Genomic DNA, 10,699 nt, shown 5'->3' on the forward strand with positions numbered 1-10,699 from the left:
ATAAATAGCAATAAAGTAAAATTATATTTTATTATCTAGCACTTTTTATACCCAAATGCCTAAAAGATTTCATTTTAGCTGGTTATTATTTCCATAAGCCAAATATATGTTAACATGGGGGGAAAATGCTGTATTTTCCAGCAATCAAATATTAACATTTATGCTTTGGTGTTTGAAATTTAAAAATATTTAATATAAAAATACTATTAACTGATTGATTTAAGAAAAAAAATTAACTATTAACCTTAGATATTATGGGTGAAGATGACTCCCAGAATTATCTCACCTCAATATTCATTTCTGAGTAATTAGCAGAAATCCACTTTCCAGTGATGTACTTTCAGAAAAGAGACTTGCTAAACAATATATTTACAATTTTATTAACAACTCTTTCACATTGAAAGTTTACACGTTACATTTATATTTATTTTTCATTTGAGTTTTCACAAGTAAAAATGTGAGCCAACTAAAGTCCTTCCTATAGTTTACATTCAAGAAGTTTTCCCCAGTGAATCCTTTCATTCCTTTGGAAGGAACTGGGATAATTAAAGTCTTTCCACATTCTTTACATTTATGTGATGTCTCTCTAGTGTGCACTCTCACGTGTCTTCAAATGAAGGCTTTACCACAATGTTTACATCCATAGAATATCTCCAGTGTGAATTCTTTCATGTATTTTAAAACCTAGATGAGAAATGAAAGCTCTACCACATCACTTACATTCACCGTGTTTCTCTCCTCTGTCTTTTTGTGTTTGTAAGGAACTGTAGTATCTGTAGGCTTTTCCAATTTACATTCATTGGATATCTCTCTTGTGTGATTTCCTTTCTTGTCTTCTAAAACATGTTAAAAAACCACAGGCCCCAAATAATATCACTCATACTAACAGCCCTTATACCAAACCTTGATTTTTAAGTTTTTTTTTAGATTTCAAAATATTGCAGTTAAATGAGTCACTGTTCAGAAGTCTCTCACTTTTCATACAAAAATACCGTGCTACTGATACAGTTGAAAAAGTTCAAATGGCTTCTACTGCAGGAGAAATGCAGATTCCCCAGGACACATGAAACCTGGCCCTCTCCCCATCATCAGTGGCTCCCCAAGGACTGCATAACTGTTACCTGGGGACAGCTTTTCTAGGCACTGACCCTGCCCTGCCCAAATCTTGATTTTCATATCACCTAATCTAATTGCAGTTTCAGCCTCTCCCAGAAACATAATCTACCAGTATGAAATATTCTGATCAAGCACTTGTAAGGTAATGTGTCACATGGGCTCTTCCCATACCCCACAGAAAGAGGCAATCTGCATTATAGTAACATTCTCCTTCTCTTTTCCCAAAGAAAAGATATCCAGACCCCAAATAACCCTTTCTTTCCTTTTGTCAATAGCTCCTTTGCCCCACCCTATAAAAAGCTTCCATTTTGTGCAACCCCTCAGAGCATCCCTCTAATTGCTAAATGGGATGCTGCCAAATTCATACATTGCTTAATTAAAGCCAATTAGGCCTTCACATTTATTTGGTTGGATTTTGTTTTGTTTTTGACACTTTGATAACATTTGAAGGATTTTTCAACTTTCTTACGTTCATAGGGCTTCTGAGTTCTTTTGTGCTTTTCTAAGGCACTGTAATCTCTGTATGCTTTACCACATTCTTTACATTCATAGGGTTTCTCTCCTGTGTGCCTTCTCATGTGTATTTTTAAGATGATGAGAGGCTTTCCCACATTTCTTGCACTCATAGGGTTTCTCTCCAGTACTTCTTTCATTTGGTTGCAAGCAAGAGTAATCTTTGAAGGCTTTGACACATTGTTTACATTCCCAAGGTTTCTCCATAGTGACTCCTTTTGTGTCTTCAAAAACTTTTATAACATCTGAAGGTTTTTCCATATTTACATTCGTAGTTTCTCTCCACTGTCATTTTTTTTTCATGTCTTCCGAAATAATGGGAATACCTAAATGCTTTACTACATGTTTTACCTTCATAGGGTTTCTCTCAAGTGTGAGCTCTTTCATGTGTTTGAAGACTTTGATAATGTCTGAAGGGTTTTACCACATTCCTTACATTCATAGGGCTTCTCTACAATATGAGTTCTTTCATGCAATCAAGATAACTGGGATAACTAAATGCTTTACTACATTTTACGTTCATAGGGTTTCTATCCAGTGTGAGTCCTTTTGTGTCTTCGAAAACTTTTATAACATCTGAAGGCTTTTCCACATTCCTTACATTCATAGGGCTTCTCTCCAGTGAATTTTCGTTCATGTATTCGGTAATTACGATAATATCTGAAGGCTTTTCCGCAATCCTTACATTCATAGGGTTTCTCTACAGTGTGAATTTTTTCATGACTTCGAAGATAAGAAACACAACTGAATGCTTTACTACATTTTTCACATACATATGGTTTCTCTCCAGTGTGATTTCTTTCATGTATTTGAAGACTTTGATAACACCTAAAGGCTTTTCTACATTCCTTACATTCATAGGGCTTTTCTCCAGTGTGATTTTTTTCGTGATTTCGAAGATAACTGAGACAAATAAATGCTTTACTACATTTTTTACATACATAGGGTTTCTCTCCAGTGTGATTTCTTTCATGTGTTTTAAGAGAGCGGAGACGACTGAATGCTTTACTACATGTTTTACATACATAGGGTTTCTCTCCAGTGTGACTTCTTTCATGTGTTTGAAGACTTTGATAATATCTAAAGGCTTTTCTACATTCCTTACATTCATAGGGCTTCTCTGCAGTGTGAGTTCTTTCATGTTCTTGAAGGCGACTGGGATACCTAAATGCTTTACCACATATTTTACATTCATAGGGTTTCTCCGCAGTGTGAGTTCTTTCATGGCTTCGAAAACTTTTATAACATCTGAAGGCTTTTCCACATTCCTTACATTCATAGGGCTTCTCTCCAATGAATTTTCTTTCATGTTTTCGAAAACTCTGATGATATCTGAAGGCTCTTCCACATTCCTTACATTGATATGGTTTCTCTCCAGTATGAGTTCTTTCATGTATTCGAAGATAAGGGAGACAACTAAATGCTTTACTACATTTTTTACATATATAGGGTTTCTCTCCAGTGTGATTTCTTTCATGTACTTGAAGACTTTGATAACATCTAAATGTTTTTCTACAATCCTTACATTCATAGGGCTTCTCTCCAGTGTGATTTTTTTCATGATTTCGAAGAGAACTTAGATAAACAAATGCTTTATTACATTTTTTACATACATAGGGTTTCTCTCCAATGTGATTTCTTTCATGTTTTCGAAGATTACCAAGACAACTGAATGGTTTACTACATGTTTTACATACATAGGGTTTTTCTCCAGTGTGGCTTCTTTCATGTGTTTGAAGACTTTGATAATATCTAAAGGTTTTTCCACATTCCTTACATCCATAGGGTTTCTCTGCAGTGTGTGTCCTTTCATGTATTTTAAGACGACTGGGATACCTAAATGCTTTACTACATATTTTACATTCATAGGACTTCTCTCCGATGTGATTTTTTTCATGATTTCGAAGATAACTGAGACTTCTGAACACTTTCCTACATTTTTTACATGCATGGGGTTTCACTCCACTGTGACTTCTTTCATGTATTTGAAGACTTTGATAACTGCTGAAGGCTTTTCCACATTGTTTACACTCATAGTGTTTCTCTCTAATGTGCATTCTTTCATGTAACTGAAGTGAATTTGAACAACTGAAGACTTTCCCACATTCCTTACATTTATAAGGAGAATGTCTAGTGTATTTCATCATGTGTTTTTGAAGGGTTTTGCGGTACATGAAGACTTTCCCACGTTTTTTACATTTATAAGTTTTCTCCCCATTATGATTTCTTTCATGTTGTTTAAAATACTGGAGATAACTAAAGGCTTTCCCACATACCTTACATTTATATGGCTTCTCTCCACATTTCTGATAGTCAGACAGACTGTGTCCAGGGTGACATCTGATATGTCCATCAAAGGATGAATGATAAATAAAGACTTTTCCACATACACTGCGTTCATAGGGTTTCACTCCAGTAGTTTTCTTCAGATTGAGATTTGAAATAAAGTTGAAGTTTTCTCCACACTGACCAACCTCTTTACTTTCACAGAATCTTTCTACCACTGGACTTCTGTGAAAAACAAGAAGCACAGTATTAATGATTGCTTTACTAATGATTTTATAGTCATTGTATTTATTATGATACAGGAAAAGTATAAGTGTAAGTATTCTCTCATCTAAATTGTCTGAAATTAAATATACTGAATGCTCTTCAAAAAGACTTCACTCAGCTTTGTTATTATCAAACTGTGATATTCATATATAGGGTTTATTAATACGGTTTCCAAATGAACTATTTTGCAAACACTGAACATGTATGGTACATTTAGGAAAGTATTTTTGGCAAAAATATTATAAGAAGAAAAACATTTTTAGTGTAGTTTATAAATTTCATAACACACTAGAATTTTCACACGAGGCACTGCTTTCTATTGTATGACTCACCTTAGTTTTCTCCCCTGGTTTTTGTACTGATCTTCAATGTCTGGATTGTCCCATTTTATTCCTAAAACGCAGATCCAGAAAAATGATTTGAAAGCATTAGAATTAGAGACAAATTATTAGATTCTAGATCCATGGAGAGCTGTGACTATGCATAGTTTATTAACCAATGTACTCTCCACATTCCACATCTTGAAACAATGTTGATGAGAAATAAGCACTTATTTTCTAACTGACAAGATATTTTCTAATTGAAGGAATGTCCTCATCCTTACCTACTGAGGCCAGGTTCCTGAAGGTTTCCCACATCACATCTCTATAGAGTTCCTTCTGTGAAGGATCCAGTAAGGTCCACTCCTCCAGGGTGAAGGTCACAGCTACATCCTCAAAGGCCACTGAGTTCTAAAACATCCCAAATATATGTACAGTAGGATGAGTGAGACTGACAGTACTGGGCATCTAGACTCCATTTATAGGAAGGTTACATATGATTCTCCTCTTTAAACATCTCATCTATGACTTGATCATCAAAAACTTACTCTCTGTTCATGCTTACTTTCTCATAAATCTAATACCATCATTAACACATAGAAATTACATACACATTATTACCATGATCACTTTACATCTTATTTATCTCTAATATCAGGGTCCTGTGCATGTAGAAAAATAAATGAAATGCTATAGAGATGAAACATATATTATCATTTTAAGACAATCAATTCTTTGTGAAAATCAATTTTCTTCATCTTCTTCCTTATTACCCACCATTTATGGCACTTGAGGTGGAGGATAAAATCTTCATAAAGTTCTAATGAATAAAATATAGTAAAAAACTGGAAGCTTCCTTCTATTCGCCTCAACAAACGAGTCCGGGAGGCCTGAGGAAATTAAACTTTCAACAAAGCCAGCTGACCATGTCATCCTCAAGTCCTCCAGTCTTCTTATCAGTCAGTAAGTAACCAGGTGCAGCTGGCTGAATGTAAATATGCTTGCGGAGAAGCATTGCTTGTAACTTGTGTAATATTGATCACAGACTGAGTTCTTCCTTTCTCTCCCTGTCCAATTTAAAGAAGATAGTAAGTTATTTGGAACTTAGAGCTCAGACACTAGGAAGAAATCATGACAAGTTAGACCACAGGATCGCTATACTCACTCAGGTGCTCAGGACTGCTTCCAGTTAAATGTTAGAATGCATAGTGAGAGAATATGCCAGAAGAGCTCTTTCTGGTCAAACCATAACAGGGTACCCTAGGCCTCATTGCTCTTGAGGAACAGGTTAAGAGCTGCAGCTTGCAGGGGAGTTCACTGAAGTCCACATGGGTTAATGGTAAGTTTGCCCCTGATTATAGAATACATAAAGGACTCAACAGTGCTTTCCTCCAAAATAACACAGAATTTCCATTCTCCAAGTTCAGAGGAAGGGTTCACCAAGTCACTCTGGAGGCTACCCTGTCAACTTCTGGTGTGGCATTTAAAAAATTAGGAGCTATCATTCTCAATCTCTTCCTCTCTCCATTTCTCTTTTTTTCTCTCTCACACACACAGCAAATCACAAAACACAATGCCACCCCCCCAAAAAGCAACCAAACAAAAATAAAACTGAAAAAAATATGAGCCACTCTGAGATCAGAGCCTTGAGCTCACAGGAAAAATTGGCATCTCTGAAATAGGCCCAAATACTGGGTTCTTCACAAGGCCTGCAATTAAAAAAAAAAGAAAAAAAATCTATTTCACCAGAGTCTAATGCAAAGATGATAAAGAACAAAAAAGACAGAACACAGTATCCATGAATCCTAGCGCAACCTTCTTTAACATGAGATTTGAAATATATATAATAGAAATACCTAACAAAAATAGAAGAGACAGAAATAAACAAGAGAGATAAGTGAAGGAATGATCGCTAAAATTCTAAAATTAATAATATGCAGCACACTGTAAACACAGAAATCTCTAAAACACAAAACATGAAAAACACCAAAAATGCATATTGAAGTATATCATATTCAAATTAGACAAAAATCAAAAACAGGATTTATTGAAAGGAAGGGAAAGGAAGGAAAAGGAAGGGAAAACAGACATCAGGTATACAGAAATAAAGATTTGAATTAAATCAAACTTCTTTTCAGAAAAAAAAATTAAGGGAAGAACAGAGTGGAATGAAATACTGAACATTTTGAAACTTAAACTGTTGTAGAATTATGTGTCAAGCAAAATTATCCTTCAAAAATATAGGAAACATAAGGACTGAGACACAAATAAAAGAAATTTGTCCTAGTACACCTACTTTGAAATGTTCAAAAATCCATCAGAAAGAATGTAAATGACAAAAGTGGAGAATTAGTAAAGGAATCAATAAAGGTAAAACAACTTTTTTTTCTTATATAACACGACACTTTGTTTGAAATTAGCAATAAGTAATAGTAGTACTAGTAAAAATGCTGTCTGGCAGTTGAAATAAATGACAGCAATGTGACAGAGACAGTCGGTGGAGATTCAGAACAGTGTGGTAAGAGGTATTTGCACAAATACCATTTGCACAAATAACACTATACCATTTCACTAAATGGTATAGTGTTAATTAACAGAAGATGTGGGTTAGTTGTAAATGTATACTCAAAACTCAAGGGAAACTAAAGAAGTTCCTTTTCAAGATGTGTGACTGATATGCTGTAAGACAATCTAAAAATAAACAGGTAAAATGCTGAATTAAAGCCAAAGAAAGCAGAACAAAACGTTGATGCGAAAAAAAAAAAGAACAAGGGCAAAAATAGAAAACAGTAAAAAGATTTGGTAAATATTAATCTATCAGTTCCAATAACCACTTTAATCATCAATCATCTCAATGCAATTGACAGATACAATAGTACCAGGTTTTAAAAATCACACTTACATGTTGTCTAGAAGAAATCCACTTTAAATATCAAGTGGAGATAGACGAAAGGTAAACAGATGAAAGAAAATATACCATGCCAACATTAATCAAAGGAAAGCTGGCATAATATGACTTATAGACAATGAAGATTTCAAACCAAAGAAAACTCAGAAATAAAGAGCAGCATGGCAATAAAGGGGTCCAGTCTGCAAGAAGGCCTAGCAATCTTTTAGGTGTATGTGCAGAGCAACACAGGCACAAAATATGTAAGTTAAGGGCTGATAGAATGCAAGGAGAAAGGAGTGAATCCACTGCTGTGGCTGGAGAGTTCAACATCCCCTTATCATGAATTCCATAGCAGAAAATCAAAATGGACAGAGCAAAATTGAGCAGCACTATAAAACAACTGCAGGGTTTTTTGCAGCAGCAGACAGCCCATAACAACCTGTGAGGATTTTTGTTGGTGAGCACGTTTCCAGAGCAAACAGCAGCTAATTGCGGGAAGCTCACTGCAAGCCTGAGAGGGAAGCCAGCACATGACGCATTGAGCCCTTCCCCCCAACAGCTGGTGCTGAGTCGCCCAGAGTCTCTCTATTGCTGAGCAAGTGGTCTGCAGATTAAAACGGGTAGAGCCCCTTTTTTTTCTTCTTCTTCTTTTTTTTTCTTTTTTCTAGGTGATCTATCTAATACATCAAAGCAATCAGAGCGAAAGCCGGAATAAAGAAACAAAGAAACATGTCCCAAGTAAAAGATCAGAAGAAACCTCTAAAAATGGAACTAAATGAAACAGTGGTATCCAACCTTTAAGAGACAGAGTTTAAAACACTGATGATAAAAATGTTTAAGAAACTTAGGGAGGACATAAAGAAGGATACAGAAATAATACAAAAAACAACCAGTTAGAACTAAAGAATACAATAATTAAAATGAAGAACACACTCAAAGGAATCACCAGTAGATTAGATGAAGCAGAGGATCGGATCAGCGATTTAGAAGACAAAATAACAGAAATCATCCAGTTGGAACAACAAAAAGAAAAAAGAATAAAAAACAATGAAAATAGTTTAAGAGACCTGTGGGACAACATCAAGCACAATAACATTAGCATCATAAGAATACCAGAAAGAAAATAGAAGAAGGAATCGAGAATGTATTTGAAGAAATAATGACTGAGACCTTCCCTACCCTGGTGAAGGAAATCGACATACAAGCCCAGGAAGTGCAGAGAGTTCCAAACACGCTGAACCCAAACAGGTCCACACCAAGACTCATCATAGTTTAAAATGGCAAAGGTTAAAGACAAAGACAGAACCCTAAAAGCAGCAAGAGAAAGACAGCAGGTTACATACAAAGAAACTCCTCCTATAAGACTAACAGCTGACTTTTCTACAGAAACTCTGCAGGCCAGAAGGGAGTGGCAGGAAATATTCAAAGTGATGCACAAAAAATGCCTACAACCAAGATTGCTCTACCCAGCACGGCTATCACTTAAAATTGAAGGAGAGAGAAAGAGCTTTTCAGAAAAGAATAAACTTAAGGAATTCATTACCAAGCCAGCATTGCAGAAAATGTTAAAAGGGCTTTTTTAAACAGAAGAAAGGGGAAAACAAGCTAACCCAGGAAGACCAGAAATACAAATAACAAAATGGCAATAAATATGCACCTATCAATAATCACTTTAAATGTGAATGGGCTAATTGCTCCAATCAAAAGACATAGAGCGGCTGAGTGGATAAGAAAACAGCACCCATGCATATGCTATTTACAAGAGACTCATCGCAGATCAAAAGACACACACAGACTGAAAGTAAAGGGATGGAATAAGATATTTCACGCAAATGGAAATGAGAAAAAAAGCTGGTGTAGCAATACTTATTTCAGACAAAATAGGCTTTAAAATTAAGACTACAATAAAAGACAAAGAAGGGGACTACATAATAATAAAGAGATCGATTCAACATGAGGACATAACTCTAGTAAACATCTATGCACCTAACATAGGAGCTCCTAAATCCATAAAACAGATTTTGACAGGCATAAACAGTAACACTATCATAGTAGGGGACTTCAACACCCTGTTGTCGCCAATGGACAGATCCTCCAGACAGCAAATCAACACGGAAACAGTGCCATTAAATGACATTTTAGACCAGCTGGATTTAATTGATATTTTTAGAGCATTTCACCCCAAAGCAACAGAATATACATTCTTCTGAAGTGCACATGGAGCATTTTCCAAGATAGACCACATGTTAAGCCACAAAACAAGTTTCAATAAATTTAAGAAGATGGAAATAATATCAAGCGTCTTCTCTGAACACAATGCTATGAAGCTAGAAATCTATTATAAAAAGAAACGCGGAAAGCACACAAATACATAGAGGGTGAATAACATGCTACTAAATAGCGAGTGGGTCAAAAATGAGATCACAGAAGAAATCAAAAGCTATCTTAAGACAAACGAAATGAAAACACAAGAACCCCAAATTTATGGGATGCAGCGAAAGCAGTCCTAAGAGGGAAATTCATAGCAATGCAGGCATATCTAAAGAAACAAGAACAATCTCAAACCAACAGACTATCTTTACACCTAAGGGAACTTGAGAAAGAACAGCAAAACAAGACCAAAGGGAGTACAAGGAAGGAAATAATAAAGACCAGAGCAGAAATAAATGAAATAGACACCAAAAAAAAAATACAAAAGACCAATGAAACCAAGAGCTGGTTTTTTGAATAAACAAAATCGACAAACCCTTAGCCAGACTCACCTAGAAAAAGAAAGAGAGGATTCAAATTATATTTATTAATATAAAATCAGAAATGAAAGAGGAGAAGTGACAACAGATACCACAGAAATACAGAAAATTTTAAGAAAATACTATGAGCAACTATATGCCAACAAATTTGACAATCTGGAAGAAATGGATAAATTCTAGAAGCATACAATCTACCAAGTCTGAACCAAGAAGAAACAAACCCTGAACAGACTGATTACTACCAAAGAAATTGAGTCAGTAACCAACAAGCTTCCAACAAACTAACGTCCTGGACCACATGGCTTCACAGGTGAATTTTACAAAACATTAAAAAAAAATTAATACCTATTCTCAAACTATTCAAAAAAATACAGAAGGAGGGAAGGCTCCCAAGCACATTTTATGAGGCCACTATTACTTTGATCCCAAAATCAGACAAAGATATTACATAAAAAGAAAACTACAGGCTGATATCCCTAATGAACATAGATGCAAAAATCCTCAACAAAATACTAGCAAACCGAATTCAGCATCATATTAAAAAGATCATACACCAC

At 35.3% G+C, this 10,699-nt stretch overlaps 1 protein-coding gene across 3 annotated transcripts in view; it reads right to left on the bottom strand.

The window, feature by feature from the left end:
* Positions 1–364: 364 nt before the first annotated feature.
* Positions 365–10,699, bottom strand: part of LOC109391618 (zinc finger protein 791-like) — a 184,445-nt gene continuing 174,110 nt past the window's right edge. The window contains exons 2-5 of one of the 3 annotated variants that reach the window (XM_019659314.1): positions 5,280–5,569; positions 4,787–4,913; positions 4,515–4,575; positions 365–4,140 (exon numbers count right to left, since the gene is read on the bottom strand). In XM_019659314.1, the coding sequence (XP_019514859.1) occupies positions 2,160–4,140; positions 4,515–4,575; positions 4,787–4,913; positions 5,280–5,282 (2,172 nt within the window). In that variant the 5' untranslated portion in view covers positions 5,283–5,569 and the 3' untranslated portion in view covers positions 365–2,159. The remainder of the gene's footprint in view (positions 4,141–4,514; positions 4,576–4,786; positions 4,914–5,279; positions 5,570–10,699) is intronic. The other 2 variants (XM_019659312.1, XM_019659313.1) reach the window with 2 other exon arrangements.

This window comes from Hipposideros armiger, unplaced genomic scaffold, assembly GCF_001890085.2.
Source record: "Hipposideros armiger isolate ML-2016 unplaced genomic scaffold, ASM189008v1 scaffold_298, whole genome shotgun sequence".
NCBI lineage: Eukaryota > Metazoa > Chordata > Mammalia > Chiroptera > Hipposideridae > Hipposideros > Hipposideros armiger.